We start from the raw sequence: 21151 nt of genomic DNA, 5'->3' as shown, positions 1-21151 counted from the left end.
CTACTGAGCCCTTACTATGTGCAGAGCACTGTACCGAGCGCTTGGAACGGACGAGTCGGCAACAGACAGAGACCGTCCCTGCCCTCTGACGGGCTTACGGTCTAATCGGGGGAGACGGGCAGACGAGAGCGATGGCAGTAGAGTCGAGGGGAAGAACGGCTCGGAAAAACAATGGCGGCTAAATAGAATCAGGTACATCTCATTCAGCAAAATAAACAAAATAAATAGGGCGATGAAGATATATATACAGTGGAGCGGACGAGTACGGTGCCCAGGGGGTGGGACGGGAGAGGGGGAGGAGGAGAGGGAAAGAGGGGAGAAGAGGGTTTCGCTGCGGAGAGGTGAAGGGGGGGGCAGAGGGAGCAGAGGGAAAAAGGGGGGAGCTCAGTCTGGGAAGGCCTCTTGGAGGAGGTGAGCTCTAAGTAGGGATTTGAAGAGGGGAAGAGAATTAGACTGAGGTGAGGAGAAGGATAATAATAATAACTGCAGTATTTGGTAGGCGCTTACCACGTGCCAGGCACGCGCTTACTATAGTGATGACCGTCGTAGCTGGTAAGCGCTCACTATGTGCCAGGCACGCGCTTCCTATGATAAGGGCTGTCGGATTTAAGTGCTTACTATGGGTCAGGCACTGTACTAAGAGCTGGGGGGGGGGGCGGCGGGGAACACAAGCAGATCGGGTCGGACAGGGTCCCCGTCCCACGCGGGGCTTCACAGTCTCAATCCCCATTTTCCAGGTGAGGTGCCCGAGGCCCAGAGAAGTGGAGTGCCTCGCCCGAGGTCACACAGCAGACAAGCGGCAGAGCCGGGATCGCAACTCGCGTGACCTTGTGACCCCCCAGGCCCGCGCCCTCTCTGCTACACCACGCCAGAGCACCGTGCTGTACTAAGCGCTCGGGACAGTGCAATCCAACAGAGTCGGCAGACGCTTTCCCTGCTCACAACGGGTTTACAGTCTAGAGGTGAAATTCACTTTCTGTTATAATGTACAACAGAAGAATATAAATGTATATATATATATATACTGTTATAATGTATAAGAGAAGCAGCGTGGCTCAGTGGAAAGAGCCCGGGCTTTGGAGTCAGCGGTCATGAGTTCGAATCCCAACTCTGCCACTTGACAGCTGTGTGACTGTGGGCAAGTCACTTCACTTCTCTGGGCCTCAGTGACCTCATCTGTAAAATGGGGATGAAGACTGTGAGCCCCACGTGGGACAGCCTGATTCCCCTGTGTCTACCCCAGCGCTTAGAACAGTGCTCGGCACATAGTAAGCGCTTAACAAATACCGACATTATTATTATTATTATAATGGCGGTTATGGGCAAGTCACTTAACTCCTCTGTCCCTCAATTCCCCATCTGTAAAGTGGGCATTAAGACTGTGAGCCTCACGTGGGACGACCCGATCACCTTGTATCCTCCCCAGCGCTTAGAACAGTGCTCTGCACATAGTAAGCGCTTAAGTACCAACATCATCGTTATTATGTGCCCAGCACTATACTGAGCGTTGGGTTAGGTGCGATATAACCAAGGCCAGACGCTGAAGAAATTCAGGTTAAAATGTCCGATTGCTGGGATTGGAGAAACACCGTGCCTCTCGCAACTCTTGGACTCTGAACCTCGTCGGGGGAGGGGGGGGGGGGAGATATGGTTACCCCCTCTCTCCCCGATATCGAAGCAGCAGGTGTCATGAGAGGGGATGATGTTTTTATCGAGCGTCCAATGGGAAATGTCCGGCCACTAGGGAAAGCCAGACATTCCTGGCTTCTCGCCCAGATCCCTCAAAGGAACCCCAGAGCTCTGAAACTTTGGGCTGCCTCGTGCAGCTCATTTTTCCGTTTTGGCTCAGCCGGGGCGAGAGGGGAAGCAGAGGTGTCTACTCCGTCTAGCTTTATAGTTCTGCTCTGGGGTCTCTCTCTCTCCCCTCCACCCCCCAGGCCCCCCAACGTCTTGGACGGAAGGGAATACACAGGGAATCCCCACTTTCAACCACCTCTCCTAGGGGTCCTAGCCTCCTCCCCTCGGACGAGCCCCCTAACAATAATAATAATAATGTTGGTATTTGTTAAGCGCTTACTATGTGCGGAGCACTGTTCTAAGCGCTGGGGCAGACACAGACAGGGTAATCGGGTCGTCCCTCGTGAGGCTCACAGTCTTAACCCCCATTTTCCAGATGAGGGAACTGAGGCCCAGAGAAGTGAACTGACTTGCCCACGGTCACACAGCTGACAGGTGGCAGAGCAGGGATTCGAACCCATGGCCTCTGACTCCCAAGCCCCTGCCCTTTCCACCGAGCCACGCTGCTTCTCTGCTTCACCTAACCCTCCTACGGGTGATCCGGAAAGAAAGGATGGACTCCTGAAAGGGCTGTCCTTCCAACTAGTTTTTCCGATGCGCTCTGAGAAAGCGAACCCCTTTTCTCAGGGAATCCTCGGTTAAAAAAAAAATGAATATATGTATATATACATTTATATATATATATATAAAGCGTTGTCGAAGCTCGAGCCCCCGGACAGACAGAACGCTGAAGTTTTCGGGTTTTTTAATACGACTTTGGCGTTGGACAGAAAGGGGACCGTTCGATGTAGAAATACGTCAACCCACATCCTTGTTTATTTTAGGAAAAAAAACCCAACAACAAAGGTGGCCAGAGTTGGGGCTGTTTGCGAGCGGTTGTTTTTGCACGGTTAGTAGGTTCCCCATCCCGGTCCACACCCGAGGACTCTCTCCTTCGGAAAAGCAAGGCTCGGTCCTCACAGTCCTGAAGGACGAGCTGCCGCCAAGTCCCGGGTAAACCCTCGTATTTGTGACGACGGGGTCAGCTAAGGACTTCCCTCGGCCCGAGGGACAGCTGGGGAGAAGAAATCAGTTCTGTCTTCCCTGGGCAGGGTCGTGAGTGTTCTCTCCCCCCGCTCGGAAAAGACATTCGGGGTCCCCATCCCCTCCCAGCCTGGACCCCAAGTCACCATTCACCCTGCACGTGGGAACGCGCAACTTGCATCGCCCCCGAACGCAACAAACGTTCCGAAGCTGCCAGCGGTAAACCTGCTCACCTGCCGTTCGGGTTCCCCGCAAGTTACTTCATCACCTTCATTTATGACCGCGTTTGGCGACGGAACGATGCTTTCGCAGCCCCCCCCCCCCCCCCCCCCCCCCCCCCCGCCGCCTCTCCCCCCGGTTTGCGCCCGAGCACGTCCGGGGGCTGAGGGCTTGCTTTTGGTGAACCGGGCGCATCTCCTCCAAGAGGCCTTCCCACTCTAAGCCCCACTTTTCCTCATCTCCCATTCCCTTCTGCTTCACCCGGCCTTGCTCCCTTTCCTCTTTTCCCCCCTCCCCGCCCCACAGCACTTAGGTGATGCTACGTGATTATCTGTGATTTCATTCATTTATTTACACCGATGTCTCTCTACTTGTACTGACGCCTGTCTCTCCTCCCCAGCCCGTGAGCTCGCTGTGGGCAGGGACTGTCTCTCTTTATTGCCGTACTGTACTTTCCCAAGCGCTTAGTACAGCGCTCCGCACACAGCGAGAGCTCAATAAATACGATTGAAGGAATGAATGGATGCGTGAATGCCCTCTCCTCTCTCCTTCACCCACCCATCCTCCTCCAGCCCTCCCCCCGAGCTGGGTAGGATAAATAGCTCGGGATGGGGGTGGGGGGTATAGTGCGACTGGACTTCGGGGTCACCCGCCAGCCCCCCCCCCCTTTTACCAGCTAGAAACAATATCGAGGGCAGGAGCCCCGGGGAGCGACGATGCAGACGCACCCAGGAAACACTGTCCAGAGCGGAGCGTGGAGGTGTGGACCCTTCCGCGCCTCCCACTAAGGAGGGCTTGACAGGGAGATGGGAGCTGCAAGTAAAACAGTTCCATAGACTATTTCACGGGTCACATCGAGGGAGACCCGGAAAGACCAAGCGGAGCTCTCGCTTTCTTCCCTCCCCTCTCCCTTCTACCTCCTCCCTCCCCCCTCGTCCTCGCTTGGGGCCGAGAGAGAATCTCGATCTCTCCGGAAAAGCGCCTTCCCACTCCAGAACCGTTTCGGAGCTTCGGCTGGCCCCGTTCTCCCCTTACTTTCTTCCCTCCCTCTCCCCCGCTTCCCATCCACTGCCCGTGGAGAGACTGTAAACTCCTCGCGGGCAGGGGATGTGTCTGTTTATGGTTGTCTCGGACTCTCCCGAGCGCTTAGCACGGGGCGCCGCACACGGTAAAGCGCTCGCTGAAGACGACCGGTCGAATGAACTGTCGAACCACTGAGGCATCACTAGAACGGTTTGCCTGGAACGAGCCTCGCGGATAGGATTCCCCCTTTGGAGGGGGAAGAAGGGCGGGGAAAAGAATACCACCGTCTGGGTTCTTCGTTTTTTTAAAAAAAAAAAAGATCGATCCAACTAATGCGGGAGTGGCCCAGGGACAGATTTTTCCCCGTCGATGCTTCGTGTGGGGAAACCCCCTCCATCTGGGCCTGGCTCACTAGGATGGCGGGGAGGATCCAGTCAATCCATGACCGCCATTAACCTCTCCTCCGGGGCCTGCCGGGGCGATGCCTTCCCCCTCCTTCCTTCGCTTCCCCCCCGGAAATAACCGGTTCCGGAAAAGGAAGGGCGAATGGAAGGCCATAAGGGAGGGCAGTCGGGGAAGTGGAGGAGGAGAGAGCAAAATAGCACTCTGGATCAGTAGCGGGACGATCACCGGACAAGACGGTGAAGCGGCAGGGCGCAGTGGACAGAGCACGGGCCTGAGAATCAGAAGGTCATGACTTCTAATCCCGACTCCACCACTCGTCCGCTGTGTGGCCTCGGGCAAGTCACTTCACTTCTCTGGGCCTCAGTGACCTCATCTGAAAAATGGGGACCAAGACTGTGAGTCCCACGTGGGACAGGGACTGGGTCCATCCCGATGTTCTTGTCGTCTCCCCCCCCCCCCCCCAGTACAATGCCGGGCACATAGTAAGCGCTTGACAAGATACCACAATTATTATTACTGTCCCGGAGCAACGTCTGGTCTTAACAAGTACCATAACATAGCGCTTAACAAGTACCATAATGATCGCGATGGCGATGACCATGATGATGAAGACAGTGACAGGGGTCGGGGCCAGAGGAGGCCATTTGGAGGGATGCCATCCCCAGTTCAGTTTGGAAGGTTCCTCCCTGGCACATGCTACTGAACTGTATTTTCCGGTGGCCTTCGCTGACAGGCACGACATCAATGGCCGCTGCGTTTGCTCCCTCCTGGGTCACCGCCCCAAACCCTATTTCTGTCCCCCGTGTCTCCCCGCTGGGGTCGGGGCAGCTAGCCAGATGGGGGAGAAGGAAGAAGAGGACGAGGAAGAGGATGTGGGCGAGGAGAAGTGATGGTGGAAGAGGAGGAGAGAGAACAGGAGGAAGAGGAGGAGGATGTGGGCGAGGAGAAGTGACGGTGGAAGAGGAGGAGAGAGAAGAGGAGGAGGAGGAGGAGGCTGTGGGCGAGGAGAACTGATGGTGGAAGAGGAGGAGAGAGAAGAGAAGGAGGAGGATGTGGGCGAGGAGAAGTGACGGTGGAAGAGGAGAAAGGAGAGGAGGAGAGGAAGAGGAAACGGAAAGGGAGAAGAAAGGAGGAGGTGGAGAAGGAGGAGGAAAAGAAGGAAAACAAGGGGGGAGGAAGAGGCGAAAAGAAGAGGCGGAAAAGGAGGCCGCGAGTGCGGGGCTTGGATCTCCCGGAGCGGCGTTTCTGGCAACTGAACGGGACCAGTTTAACCGAGGAAGGCAGAAGCGGTAGCAGAACAGCGAGGCGGGGAGAGATCTGCCGCCCAGACACAGCCCCCTGGACAGAAACACACTGCCGCTGGCTAGCTGCCGATAGAAAGCGATATTGTGCCCGCGCGCACGCGCGCGTACACACACACACACACACACACACGTATACACACTTGCTGCTGGTGGCTCTCTTTCTCGTCCCCCATCCCCCACACCTCCATTCCCAATAAGCCGGTTGCCCTCCACCTGGAGCCGAGGGAGTCGGTGCCCATTTGCGGGATCCCCGTCTCCGGCCACCGGGACCCGCCCCTCTCCCTTCTCTCCCCCGGATCCCACCAGCCCCTCAGTCCCGGGGAGCCCGGGGTGCTGTGGCGGGGTGGCCGGCGGGGGGGGGGAAAGGATCCGGCCCATCTGGACCTGGAGCTCAAGCGCGGCGGGAGGCAGAATCTAGAACATTTCCCGGAGTGGAACCCCCCACCCCCCACCCCCCACCCCCGACCCTTTCTCCCAGCCCCGGGCCTGCGGCGGAGAAGAATGAAATGCTTTATTGATTAAACGATTATTCAGGCGATTTAACTAATAAAAGGGCCATCGATCGCCCTGAAATTACATTATTTATAGACAGCTTGTCAAGAGGCGCGCACACACAAAAACACACACCCGGGATGGGATGGGGGGGGGGGCACGACTCTGCCGCCCATCCCAACCTCCCCCGTTCCCCCCGCCCCGAATCCCACCCGAGCCCCCTCTCCTCCGAAACCAACGCGCTCCCCGCCGGGGCCCCTAAAACTCCGCGTTCTCGGCCCGAGCGGCCTCCCCTAGCCCGCCCGGCTGCCGGCCGGCCCGGCGGCCCTGGGGGGGGGGTGGGGGGGGGCGGCCGACCTGAGCCCCGCTCTGGGCTTCCCTTGCCTTTCCCACCCTCCTCCTCCTCCTCTCCACCTGTCAGCCAGAAACATTCAGGCGGCGGGAGCTAGAAAAAAACCACTCCGGGCCGAGATTCCCTCTGGCCGCCGCTCCCCAATTCCCAACCCCCTCCTCCCCTGGACATTTGCAGACCACCTCCTCCTCCCTTCCGTTTTTCCCTCTTTCTCTTTCCCTCCTCCTTTATCCCTCCCCCTCCTCCTTCTCCTCTAGCCCTCCTCCTCTTTTTTTCTCCCCCCCCCCCCCCCCCGCCCAGCCATCTAGCTTCCCCGGCCCGGTGGATTGGTCATAAAGGAGTTTTGGGGGGTCCTTCGATCGAGGGTGGCGGCGGGGGTGCTGCCGCCGCTGCTGGGTGTCGCCTGCCAATACGGTACACACCGCGTACTCTTCCGATCTCTCGGCTCCGGGGCGCCGAGGGAGCCGGTCCCCCAGAAGGAGAGGCCCCCGTGGAAGTTGCTTAACGGCGCCAGTGCCACCTAGTCCCCGTGAGGGCTGACTTTCGCTTTGAAAACGGTCGAAGATGGAAAAGAAAATAGATCCCGGACCAACAGCGATCTGTTTAAGCCACGCGCCTCGCTAAAGAGGGACAAAATGCATCTAGCTCTCCCATTAGACAGACGGCCTTCCCCGTGAGCTCTTGGAAAAGGAGGAGGAGGAGGAGGGAGAAGAAGAAGGAAAAAAACCCGGACCGTTCATCCACTCGCATCCCGAGTCCGGAAGAAAATAGCCCACGACCTGGACTTCCAGGTGTTTGCTGATGTTCCATGTTTCCCGCATGCACGTACCCCAAGAAATCCAATCGATCTGCATATACAGCAAATGCACACACACAAAATCGACACGCTTTCAAAAACAACCCCGAAAAGACTAAGGCTCCTGCTATCCAATGCCCCCACGGAGCAAGCGAAATAGCCCTTAAATATCACGAACCGTTGTACCGTTTCAGCTCACATAGACAGAACACATATACGTAAAGATCGCGATTAAAAAAGAACATATACATATACTTCAAAATGAGAAACACTGTCCTACCTGTTCTACCGGTCCTGGAAGTCGGATAGCTTTTCTCTAATTCCATTCTGATTTTTCAGGACTTGGTGGAATGGACAGGGAAAAAAAGTTTCCACTTTTTTTTTAAGGGTTGTTTTTTTTTTTTTTTTTTTGGTAAGGGGCTGCTTGCAGGTCGGAATAATTCAACTCTTCCGCTCCCCGTCGAGCTTTTGCAGCTGATCACTGAGCTGAAACTAAACGTTTTAGGTGGAAAAAAAGCCTCCGAAGGAACCGTGAAATGATTAAGGAACTAAAGAGCTTCTCGCCATGTGAGATCATGTCCTGTTCTCTAAAACATCACAAGATGTCCCCAGACGCAGCCAAAAACCAAGAAACTCTGAGATCTGTTGTAGGAGGAATCAAAGTTTGTTTGCAACCAACTGCCTTAAAGTATTACTTTAAATGTTTACAGAACACCATTTGAAAAGAAGAAGGAGGGTTTGCTTTACTGAAACAAACAAATAAACTGCACGAAACAAAAACATCACACATCCAAAGGGCTTTTATAGGTATTTGTGGGGAGGAGGGAGAAGAAGCTTAATAAACTTTTCAACATAATCAACTCACGCAGTATAACATTTGAATCAATAAGGAAGTGAAGGGACGCCAAGCAGAGGGGAGCTCAGCCCAACACCCAACACCCTTTTCACCCGAATCTGTTGCTTTATAAAGGATTATTTCTGATTTCTTCCAAATATGTATGGAATGTCAATGTCAGCGGGAGCAACACGATTGGAGGAGTTTCGCCTTTCTGGAGTAATAAATGTATGGATTATCCCACGATGCCATGCACCGCTGTTGAGAATGAATTCGGTATTATCGAGTCTCGACATTTCTACCCCCCCCCCCGTTTATTATTTTAGAAAGGCAGGATCCTTCAAAATTCTAACGTGACGACCACAGACCAAAGAGATAGCTGTTAAAAAAAAATCAATTTTTAAAAGAGGGGATGGTCGAGATTTTAAGAGGGGGGGCGCCGTGAAGCTTTCAAATCATTGTGCACTCCTAAATTTATATCAAAATAAATTTTCGAGGCAATGCGTAGGCTCTGTGAGGATAATCTTCTGGAGGCCTATAGGAAACCATTGACAAAAAGTGCAAGATTTTTTTCCAACCGTATGAAGCTTAGAATCAGATCTCACCGCCCCCCACCCCCCTGCAACACACACACACAACTAAGTGTTAAGAATGGCTATTTCTTCGCTGATAATCTCTCATTCTTATTTTATATACGGACGTTTGAAAAGGGGTGATTCTTTTTCCATATGGGCTAGATTTCAACGTTCAAATAAAGATTCTTTCCGCAGTATTCATATATTTTCCTTTCTGCCCTATATTTCTGGGCGTGAGTTTATATTTACACTCACGTTCAATTCCAGTTTTAAAAATTGAAATGCAGGGATAATGCTCACTTGAAGAGAAAATTAAATCTCAACCTCAAAATTATTTTTCAAGAAAAGCCTTCGCCCTTTAATCTTCTCCACCGTTACAGTAAATCTGATTAATTTGGAAATATTCATGCCCCTCTAAAATCTACTTGTTCCACCAGGCAGCTAAGCCACCCACACCTTGCTATCTACCATTACAGCCGAATTTGATATCAAAATAGTTTCTTAATCTAGACCCTTATTTTTCCCGAGTGCAGAAGAGGTGGATGGTTCACCGAATACAGTTTTAGAAAAGCGAAAGTCCTTCTCTAGCGAATGTAGTGCGTGAAAGAAAAAAAAACGTGAAAAAGGCCGATCTCGATTAAATGGAATGATACACTCATGCCAAATGTCTCTCGCCCGGGCAGAAGAAAGGACAGACGTCTAGCACAGGGTTAAAGTGAGCACCCGTCCCCGGTTCCAGTCTAAAATGTAGAAAGTGACTCTTGTAACCCAGTCTAAACGCAGTAAAAATGCAACCTCCTCGCTACCAGGCTTCAGACGTCAGAGCCTAGCTCAGTGAGCTCTAAACGACAAAGCAAAATGCTCTTTCTTAAGAGGCGGCTCGACTTCTATAATCACGCTAAGAAAGTGAGCTAACTTCTTAAAAATTGAGCTCCAATCGCATTTGCTCAGACAACTTTCCCAAACTAGAAGCCACCTCTTCCCTTCCCACTTTCTCTGGGAGAGAAGAGGGCTGTGCCCCGAACAGAAAACAGGTTTTGATTGTAAGTGTAGTATCGATTTGAATTTATAAACGTGGCTTAAAAAAAAAAATGAAATGGATGCTCTAAAAAATGCACATTTGGGAGATCCAAAACATCTGTGTCTGTTCATATTTACACAGAATTCTGTGCCCCAAACCGTTCTTCTTATAAATTCCTTGTATTTATCTAAGTGGAAAACTATTCAACGCAGAGTGAAGAGTGTAAATGAAAGGAAAGGCCTTAAAAAGTGCTTCACAGCTCCTTTTAAAAATGCACGTGACAAACTTTTTTCAGAATTATTTCATTTCTAAAGAACCAATCTGTGTTCCTATCAGCACGGTTGAAATTTTGAGATGTAAAAGACAAAGTGCTTTTATTTTAACTTGGCACCATTTAAAAAAAAATTATGTCTCGGGGGCAAAACAAAACTGAACCTTTTTTTTTTTTTGGTTTGGTTTTCTTTGACCAGCCTTCCTTAAAATTATTCCATCGGGGAAAAGACCTATCGTCATCACTTTCATTTTAAAATTTGATTTTGAATAAACTCGACCCAAATTTAAATAATTATTACGGTAGCTAGCAAGCGCTTACTCTGTGCCGAGCCCTGTGCTAAGCACCGAGGTAGACCCGAGATAAAAAAAAGAAAAAGAAAAGAAACCATTCTATTGGCCTAAGTTCCACAACCATCCTGATCCATATTTCATTTATTTTTATTGGCTTCTAACTTCCTCGTCCCTCTGGAACCCCTCTGATTTGCAAGGAACTAAAATGGAAACGTATTTAACTGCCTCTTGGTGAGATTGGGGAGATTTTTTTTTTTCTCTTTCAATTCTGCAGCGATAGTTGTTTTTTTTTTTCGTTAGAGTTTTTTGGTGTGGAAAATAGATCCTGGGGAAAAAAAAAGTCAAAATTCCATTTCGTCCAGTTCATGAACATCCCTTAGGTTTTCTACTTAGGACGGGGGGCGGTGGGGGGGGGAGGGAAAGGGAGGGAACGACGGGGGGGTTATGGGGGAGGGAAGGGGAGGATGTCATTTTAATACCAATATTCTAAATATGTTTCCTCACTTACCGCCACCCCGGAAGTGCAGGCAGGAAGAACTCCCTCCCACCGATGATAAAAAATAAGAAACAATTAACTTATTATGGGAAGAAGGGGACCCGTCTAAGGAGAATTGGTGTGGAATCGCTGGTCCTCGGGGGTTTGGATCGTCCTATTGTTTGACGCACATCAACGCGCTACAGTGTACGCGGTATATACGCGCTTGCCCTGCAAGGTCTCAACGTAGATGACACATCGGGCGTGTTGAAGTACACATTATAAAACGTCGGGAGTCCTGAAAACGTGCCCGGATTGGCATGCAATGTATACTCGTACGAGTGTACGCGTCGTCGTACGGGAGCTGGAGTCTATTCTTTATTGGTCCCTCTTCCCCCAATGCAAACGTGCCTCGGAAAGGAAACCCACGTCTGGTTCACACCCGAGAGAAAGTGGCGGTTTATATTCTCATCCGGCTTTCCTCCCCCCAGACTCGTCTTTTGCCAAGCCCCAGATAGGTCCCCGCAAAGGGAATGTGCCACTAATTGTGGCGTTCTAATTACCTCCTCAACGGCCACCGTCCATCACTGATCTATTTATCGAAGTTAGATATTTATTTGGGGAGCAGAAGCGAACTGGGGTGGATTACTTATCTCGAGGGCAGCTCCTGAAAGGAGCGTAAAGTAAAAGCAAGCGGTCGGATCGACGCTGGATCTGACCAGTGTTTTTTTTCCAGAGACGTGGGCGGGATGCTGAACGGCTTCCCGCAACCCGTGGATATCCCTTAAAAAAAAAAAAATCTCATCCCTCCCGCTTCGCCTAAAACTTAGTTTCTTTCTCATCCCCGCCCATCCGAAGTGCCGGATGGAGCAGACGCAACCCTCCTTCAAGTTCTTGCTGGGGATTCTGCCCATCTGAGATGCCCCCATTCCTTTCGGTTTCGCACTCCTCGCTCGGATGGGGTTTTGTACAACCCACTTGGCTTGGGGGGGGGGGGCTACTAGATTCGGGGGGCAATCTCTCCTTCCAAAACTTGCGCGAGCCGACGCTGGACCACCGGGGGGATCTGCTTCTGAGAGGTCGCCGCTTCCCTCTGGAGTTGCGTTTGCTCCCCGTTCCGCAGAGCCCCCGAAAACCGTCGTCTTCCGCTCGGAAATCGGGACCGCGATCGCCGCTGGCTCTTCGAGCCTCCCTTTCTTTGGGTCAGAGAGGAAAAGGGTGTTGACATTTCGGCAGAGCAGTGACCCCCTTCGGGCCCCCACCTCGACCCCCTGCCCTTCCCGTCCTCCAGACTCCCACCCACCTCCCCCCTAAATTCTTAAGGGTGAGAAAAGGGCGTCCCTCCTACACGGACATTCCCTAGCCACGGGCCCCTCGGTGCACCTGAGATTGGAGTCGGACTGAAGTCAGAACAACTTCTCCCACTCTAGCGAAGGACGACGAAGGGGTGCATTTTCCAGGAGGATGGAAAACCCGTTCCCTCCCGCTGCTCCCCCCACCCCACCCCCGGGGTAGACGCCCCGAACCCCAAAAGGCACACCTCCTCCACCCCCCCCCCACCCTCCCACCCCGGCAATCCCTCACTCGCGGAGCTCTAGGAGGAAAAGCGGGGTGAGGAGGGGATGGGAGGAGAGAGAGGGCCGGGAAAAGAGATCTGGGGTGGCAATGCAGACAGACCACCCTCTGCCGACACACCGGGTCAAACCAGGTGGAGAGAGTTGGGGCGTGGGGTGGGGGCAGGTCGGGGGTGAGATGGGGGGGCCCTCCAGTGAAGAAGCACCGTGAGAATTATTTTTTTTTAAGATCCCCCAAACCGAAAAAACCCCAAACCAAAAACAACAACAACAACAACAACAACAACAACAAAGAGCCCCTAAACCCTCCCCTCCTTGCCGAGGTTCAATCCCCCGGTGGCCCCGGAACAAAAGGAAATCAAAGGCAGGAGAGGAAGGAATGCAGACAGATCTTCAGCGGTGCCTCCGGCCCGGCTCGGATCACCGAGGAGGGCAGAGTGGCTGCACTTTGAAGCTCCGGCGGGAAGAGAAAGGAAGCAGAGAAGAAACGTTGCCATCCTGCTCGTCGTGGTCCCCCCACCCCCCTTCCCCAAACACACACGGCTCCCGCCCCCCGAAAGGCCCGGGTGGGCGAGCCCGCCGCAGGGGATTCCCGAGGCCCCGGAGTCGCCCCGGGCCCAGGTGGGAAGGCGGGCCTTCACGGGAGAGGCATCCGATCCCTTCCCTCCTCCTCCTGGGCCCCAAGTCGGCCCACAGGGCTCCCCGGGCCGGAGAACCCGGGAAATCGGCCCCCTTGCCCCCCTTGCCCCTGCCCTGCCAGGGGCCGATCGACCCGTCGTTGAGCTCTGCCGACCGATCGCCCTGCCCCTCTGGACCCCGAACCCCGAGAAGGCGCTATCCGTCCTCAGCAGCCCCTGCCAGGGGAGACCTAGTTGGCGGGAGAAACGATCCCCCCCCTCCCCCTTTTTTCCTTCTCCTTTCCGTTTTTTGTGTGTGGTTTTTTGGTTTTTTTTTTTGCAAGCCACTTTTTGGACGACCCTTTGACGGGAAGCCAAGTACCTGCCCCCGGGGCGGGGAAGGGAAAGCGGGTGACACTCGGCTTCGGTGCAATGGCACTTCTGCTAATGATGCCCGCTAAAGCCGTGCGAGCGTCTTTTATTCGGCGCGTTTTCGGAAGCCCCCCCACAGCAGCGCAGCACGTGTTCGGGGCACCCAGAGAAAGGCAGACGGGATCTTAAAATGCCGGTCCGGCGACCCTTTACAAAGGCCGGGAGCTAGAGAAGCGGGTTTTTTTTCCTTTAAATAAAAATCGTACACGGTAAATATTAAAATGCCTCCAGATCCGAGGTGCTTGCGACCGTTTTCTTTTTATTTGAAGAGAAAAAACCGCTTGCGATTTTAGGCTTATACATGTCCATATCCGTGGATACACAGATACATCTATCCATATCCATATATACATAGATATAGCTATCCAGCTCCATGCGTACGTAGATATAGCTATCCATATCCACGGATGGAGAGACCTATGAAGCTATAAACCTGTATTCGAATCACTTGAGCATTTCACTTTCAGCCTGGTGTCGGTTTTGCTCTAAATTCCGCCATGGGTTTCCTACCGGGTCAGGGGATCTGTATTGCCCCGGTAGTGTTCCGGAAATTCTGACGCGCGTCCCGGTCGGTCTGGCTTTAAAACAAATGCAGGACGCTTCATTTCGATATCCGTTTCTAACTTAACGATCGCACAGCCTCACGGTAAAAGGTGATATCCGTGGCTTTCGGTGTCGCCGCCGGAAACAACAGGCCTCATTCTTTTCCGTGGGTGTTTGGGGACGGAATGGGCACTTGAAATAAGAGTCACTCAATTTAAAACTTATTCTGTTCCAAATCGTGTACTCCGCGCAATAGTTCCGTGTACTGTCATTGGATTCTAGGAAATCTTAAGCTATTCGATCCCTATTTAAAATAGCGACTACTTGAAATGATTCTCCCACACCGAAACAGGATGATTCCAAAGAGAAATGACGCCCGTACGCAGTTATTTATCATTCTCACTAGAACCTTTAATTAACTAGTTCTGTGGGATAACTTCTGGCGGTGGACGCGCGTCCCGGCAAGAATGGGGTTGGTTCCAAGAAACCCATGGTGTAAAACCATAATGAATGCCAAATGAATACCTAAACATGAGGCTATTTGGTGGGGAGAGGAGAGAAAGGTGGAGAAGTGGGAAGTTTGAGGAAAGGAGTCAGGGAAGCCCTGGCTAAAAACCAGATTCCTTAAAAGGTTGTTTAAAAGGTGATTCGAATGACTTCCTACTAAGTACCCATTTGGAGCAAAATGGAGAGCTTGGAACAAAAGTATTTATCCTGTTTGCCACCCTCTTACAGATTCAAGCTTTTCCCCCCACCCCCCCTTTTTTTTTTTACTCTTATAATAATGATGGTATTTGTTAAGCACTTACTACGGGCCAATACTTTCGGTATACTATTTTGCCCCTGTTGTTTTCCCTGATGGTATCTAGACACATTTCAGAAAGCAAAGATCATTCACAAAACATCCATCTCTTTCTGGTGGCATTTCCAATCATATGAAAGTCTTTTTAAGTATTTCAAGTTAATGTGAAAATTCCTAAATCGAACAAGACTGTTTACATCTTTAGAAAGCTGAAAAAAAACCGCCCCCCACACTCCTGAAAAATCTATTTTCAAGTGTGAATTGGAAATTATAGGGAGCATTTGACACAAAGGGAAACATTTATAAGGGACTCCAGTGCAACTCCTTTGAACAATTATCCAACCGTTTGAAGAGTGAAAAATGGGCAAAAACAAACGTTTTCATGAGGAAAAACGTCAGAAAGCAGGGGTTCGTCAAGAACATTTTTAGAGTGAAGAAAATAAGTCATTTCTGTGGAGATTTTATAAATCCACCCTACCAAACAAACAAAGGAACTCTGGAAGCTCATCTGTGGTACTGTAGTTTAAATGCTAAAAATATATAGGCAGGTAGAGTTCACCTGCTATCTCGAAACAGAACAGCACAAATTCTGAACAAAAAGCCAATAATAGTTTTTAGAAAATTAGGGCTAAAAATGATTTTCCCCTACTTTTTCCAACAGTGAGTGTCTCATTTCACATTCAATTTGCTTTTATTTTTTGTAAATCAAATGATGTGCAAAAAGGAATTAAGGAGAAAAGGGCACATCTGAACAACCTGAAGATATTTACAGACTGTCTAAAGGATAGACCCTCGGATCTTACTGTGTCTTAAACCAGGCTTGACCTTTTGTCTTTTGACCTCTGGTGCATGAAATTATGTAGTAAAAGAAAACGTGAAGAAAAGAATAAAAACACGTGGAAAAACACAAACACCCAGCAATACTCGTCATATCATATCACGGCCAAACTGCTGGGAGCATTCAGAGCTGTTTGGTTATAAGGACCCTTTGTTCTTCTGGAATACATACATACACGCACACATACGTACACTTGTTTTCATCCGTGGGAAATCTGTATTCATTAAATGAGATTAAGTGCCTTCCTTAATACGGAAAAGACATAGGTATCGCACTGGACTACGTAAGCCTTTAACACCTGCAGTCATTCCGTTGAAAACACGCGCATGCTTAATTTTCAGGATTTATAAAGACTATCGCCTGAATTTGGAGAGAGGAGTGGGTTTAATAGGGCCTGCGAAAGCCCAGACTCAATTACTGGATGCTTTTGATGTTTAATTTAGCTTTATTGTCATCTGTCATTTTTGTCCACTTTCAATATAAGGACAGGTTGGTGGGAGTTTCTGAGCCTGACTAGTGAACTGCCCCACAAAAGCAAAATAAAGTGGAGAACAGAGACTTTTTAAAAATTCAGGAAAAATCCTTCTACTGAAAGAACAGAGGCGTGCTTTGGGACTTGACTTTTCCCGGACTGGTTTTCTAGATCGATTGAATTCACCGGATAACTGTTCGATTCTTCTCTTTGTTCCTGCACCTCTCTCTACCTTCATCTTTGCTTGAAGCACAGAAGTGCCTGCTCGAATCAGAGAATCATTTCCCAGGCAGCGGCGGCCTGGACCGCTCGCTATCTGCTCTGCTCCTTCTCAGCGCATCTCTTTCAAGTGGGCTGAAGTGCCTCGGAAGCCCCTTGAGGGAAGGGATCATATCGACTTGCTCTAGTGTACTCTCCCGAGCGCTTAGTACAGTGCTCTGCACACGGCAGGGGCTCAGTAAATGCCATCGGCTGGATTCGCTGCTGAAGAGACGGGGCGGGACAGTGACCCTAACCCCGGTTTTCACCCCCCCGTGCTATCTCTAACGTGCCAGGGTTAGGATGCCAGCAGGACACTACGTTCTTCCCCCCACCCCTCCCCAACCCACCCACTCTTAAGTCGTCAAAGGCATCCTAGGTGGACGGAAACAGCCCACTCCCCCTGCTAGCAGAGGGCAGGACTGAGCCCCCGAGCTCAACGCTCCTCGGCCTTCTGAGAGCGCGGCAATTCACCGATTTTCATCGGATTGGTTAAAAATAGCATTTGCGATTTGTTCTCCTCTGCTCTTCTCCAGTCTAAATCCATAACCCTGGAAAGGCCCGTCTTTTCAAGGAAGGTCCCTTTCTCCAGATAGTAATAATAATAATAATGTTGGCATTTGTTAAGCGCTTACTATGTGCAGAGCTGGGGGAGAGACAGGACAATCACGTTGTCCCACGTGGCGCTCACAGTCTTAATCCCCATTTTACAGATGAGGGAACTGAGGCGCAGAGAAGTGAAGTGACTTGCCCACGGTCACACAGCTGCCAAGCGGCAGAGCCGAGATTCGAACCCATCACCTCGGACTCCCCAGCCAGGGCTCTTTCCACTGAGCCACGCCGCTTCCCTAAATTCCTTGTGGGCAGGGATCATGTCTTGCAACTCTACTGCAGTGTACTCTCCCAAGCATTTAGTACAGTGCTCTACATACAGTAAACGCTCAGTAAAATTATTGATTGAGTTCTCTCCATCGAAAACTTATCTCAGACTCACCTCTTTCATAAAGTGACATAGGGCAATGGCATCCCCCGAAATATTATCCTCGGCATCCGCTCTCATTGCAAGTAAATCAAGTCAAAAAAGGGAGCCCTAACAGAGCAAAAATCTGAACCGAAGGCATAGAGCTAAAAGGTTACGTGACCTCTGTTTTTCCCCATTAGATTATAAACTCCTAGAGAGCAGGAACTGGTTCTTTCTGTAATGCGACATACATCACAGACGTTGGAAACTTATCTCGAGTCCCACGGGACAAACTGTGTTAGAGTGCCAACACCCACACAGCTGGTGATATAATCAGGGAGCTTGCTGGCCCATGCCATCACTGTGACGCCCTTAATTTACTGGACTTAGATTTCTACTCCGACAGCTTCCTCGGGTTAAGTGAGTCTGCCAAACTGGCCCATCAGCTGCTTCGAATATCTATTTTTTTATGGTGTTCCTTAAGCGCTTACTATGTGCCGGGCAGTGTTCTAAGCTCTGGGGCAGATACACGCAATCAGGTTAGACATAGTTCGTGTCCCACGTGGGGCTCACTGTCTTAATCCCCATTTTACAGATGAGGCACAGAGAAGTAAAGTGACTTGCCCAAGGTCACACAGCAGACAGGTGGAGGAGCCGGGATTAGAACCCAGGGTGATCTATTCTGGGGTTTAAAGCTTTATTTATAATAACTTCTCAACTGTTGGGGGGGGGGGGGGCGGGGGGGATCCCCAGTCTGGGAAAGACTGTGTAGGTGTAGTCTGTGACTATTTAATATTTTCTCAATTAATCAGTGAACAAAGTCTCCAGGTCTATCTTCTGCAATTGCATTTCCTAGTTTCTTTTAACAGAGTCCATCTGGTTTTCTAGATGTATTTTCCCACTGATATTTGGGCTCGATATGATTGTGTTTGTTAGGTGAAATACTGCAGGGAAAGGGAAGAAAGCATGAGAGTTTTCTGATGAGAATTCTTAGGTAGATAAACAACATTTTTTCTTTTCAATTTCCCTAGCCACTGTTGCACAAACAGGACCCAGAGAAAGAAAAATTCAACTCAAGTGCAGCCCTCAGATGGTCTTTAATAGGTGTCATGCTGCTGTTGTTAAAATTTTGGAAAGGTAAAGTCAAGTCCTTTGCTTCTGAAATTCTTGGAATCGGGAAAAGTTGAAGTCAATACCAAAGGGAAGTGCACCGATGAATATGCTTTATTTAAATTTGGAAAATTAGGCTGCAAACCCTATAGGGGTTCTCCATGCATAAAGATGCCAGAATATATGCTGTCTGATTTTCTAGAGAAAACAGGTTTTTTTCCCCCATAGACTAAAAAAGTACTCTGGATACCTACTGGAGTACAGGTGAACTGGAGTAAACTAAAATACCAGTATCAATCACCTAAATGAGAGAAATGACGACAGACGACATAACTTCGCTTTCCTTCTGAGGACCCTAAGCTCGTTCCGGGCACGGAACGTGTCTGCTGATCTTGTTGCATTATGCTCTCCCAAGCGCTTAGTACAGTGCTCTGCATAGTAAGTGCTCCATAAATACGACCGATCGATCGGTAGATCGATCGATCGATATTCTATGGTGCCAAGCTTGAGGATGAACTGAAGAAGTGGAAGATGGAGTCAGAACACTGCTGCTATTTTCCGGGAAACTCTTCCAACGCAATAGATTTTAGGAAACAAAGGTTGTGGAGATCTTTGATGATGATAACCCCCGCCGCCCCCAAACCCGGTCAGCCTCACGGCATTTATGTACATATCCATCTCAATTCATTTCGATGCCAGTTCCCCCTCCTCCATACCTAGTCTGCAAGTTCCTTGTGGGCAGGGATCCTCTATACCTTGTCTTGTCTTATGATCTCGAGTTGCCTCTCACCCATAGCAACTCCATGGTCACATCTCTCCCAGAACGCCCTACCTCCATCTGCAACGGTTCTGCTCCTGTATCCGTAGGGTTTTCTTGGTAAAAATATGCAAGTGGTTTACCGTTCCCTCCTTCCGTGCAGTCATCTGCCCAGCTCAAGTGAGTTTTGACTTGGAGCAAGTGGCCTTCCCCTCGCTAGCCACTGCCCAAGCTGGGACTGGAACGGGTAGGCCTCTGTTTGGCTCTCCCTCCCGTAGTCGAGACTGGTAGAGGACTGGAAACTCCCCAGGTGCGACCCTGAGAGGGGCCTCTATACCTACTCTTTTGTATTCTACCCTCCCGACCGATCAATCGATCGATCGTATTGATTGGGCATTTACTGTGGGCAGAGCACTGTACTAAGTGTTTGGGAGAATACAACCTAACAGAGTTGGTAGAGACGTTCCCTGCCCACGAAGGGATGCACAGTCAAGACGGGGAGAGAGACGTCGATATAAATAATAACAATTACGGCATTTGTTAAGCGCTTACTACGTGCCAAGCTCTATTCTAGGCACTGAATGATGGCATTGGTTAAGCGCTTACAATGTGTCATGCACCGCTTTAAGTGCCGGGGTAGATACAAGGTAATCGGCCATGAATATAAGCGCCGTGGGGCTGAGAGTGGGGTGAATAAAGGGTGCAGATCCCAGTGCGAAGACAACCCAGAAGGGAGAGGGAGGAGGGAGTAGTACTTAGTACAGTGCTCTGCACACAGTAAGTGCTCAGTAGAAACCATTGATCGATCGATTGCCTTCCCTGACCGAGCCCCCATTTCCCCTTCCCACCCTTCCCTCCGAGTTGCTTATGGCTGTGCATCCTTAAGCACTGTGATACTCAACCCAACCCCTTAGCACTTACGTATATATCCTTTTACTCTACCACTTCCCCTATAAGTAATTTATTTTAATGCCTGTCTCCCCCTGTAGACTGTAAGCTCCTTTGTGGGCAGAGATCGTGTCTGCCAACTCGCACCGTATTTTATTGTTTTCCCAAGCTCTTAGTACAGTGATCCGCACACAGTAAGTACCCCCAAAATCCCATTAAGTGGCTGATGGATTGGTTTTGCGGACTTTGTCCACGAAAGATACAGTGGTGCACCTTTTCTGGCCCCTTGCCCTTTGGGTGAGCATTTCTCAGACAGCAGAGGTTAACAGGAAAGAAAAAAAGAAAAGATGTGTCCTACTGCCAGCGGGACAGGTCCTTGAGCCGACTTAGGCAGTAGAGGTGATGATTTGCACTGAATCATCCACGCTCTCTTGCCCGATTTCCCTGTGCTTACTAGCTTGGTGGGTAACATCCCGTTCTGCACGCCCCAGGCCCCCCCCAACACCTGAATCCTCACTAAGCCAATCTGAACATCGTACTCAAAGACTTACCAAATGAGTGAGAGAGAGGGCGCGGTGGTGTCTGCCGGTACTGAAGTCGCAGAGATATTCTGTTCTGTGACCACAGACTGCGCCTCTTCTCCCTACCAGCCATCCCATAGGTATAGCGGTGTCCATGAACGTGTGGATGGATAAAGAAATAAAAAAATAAATAAAAAACCCAGCCTGGCTTTCGTCTGATCAAGTGGGGTGACAGAAAGGGACAGACAACCATTCCAAGTCGGAGGTCTAAATAAATTGTTTCCGCGTCCAACTTCCTATAGGGCCGTAAGGCCGAGACCTAGTGGAAACACCCCCTGCTTCTTAAAAATAACAATAATGATAATGTTGGTATTTGTTAAGCGCTTACTATGTGCCGAGCACTGTTCTAAGCGCTGGGGTAGACACAGGGTAATCAGAGCGTCCCATGTGGGGCTCACATTTTTTTAATCCCCATTTTTACAGATGAGGTAACTGAG

General features: G+C 50.3%; 1 protein-coding gene and 1 long non-coding RNA gene across 3 annotated transcripts in view; both read right to left on the bottom strand.

Annotated features, from left to right (window-relative positions):
* The window catches only part of PAX5 (paired box 5), a 251331-nt gene extending 243565 nt beyond the window's left edge, over positions 1–7766 (bottom strand). For both annotated transcript variants that reach the window (XM_029056299.1, XM_029056300.1), the window contains exon 1: positions 7692–7766. In XM_029056299.1, the coding sequence (XP_028912132.1) occupies positions 7692–7737 (46 nt within the window). In that variant the 5' untranslated portion in view covers positions 7738–7766. The remainder of the gene's footprint in view (positions 1–7691) is intronic.
* Positions 7767–10535: 2769 nt separating this feature from the next.
* Positions 10536–11097, bottom strand: LOC114807976. The gene is made up of 2 exons (XR_003755974.2): positions 10915–11097; positions 10536–10731 (listed from the first exon to the last, which is right to left on the bottom strand). It is a non-coding gene; the product is annotated as an uncharacterized LOC114807976 (long non-coding RNA).
* Positions 11098–21151: the final 10054 nt, after the last annotated feature.

The sequence above is a fragment of the Ornithorhynchus anatinus genome, chromosome X5, assembly GCF_004115215.2.
Source record: "Ornithorhynchus anatinus isolate Pmale09 chromosome X5, mOrnAna1.pri.v4, whole genome shotgun sequence".
NCBI lineage: Eukaryota > Metazoa > Chordata > Mammalia > Monotremata > Ornithorhynchidae > Ornithorhynchus > Ornithorhynchus anatinus.
This window is presented reverse-complemented; position numbering and strand designations above follow the sequence as displayed.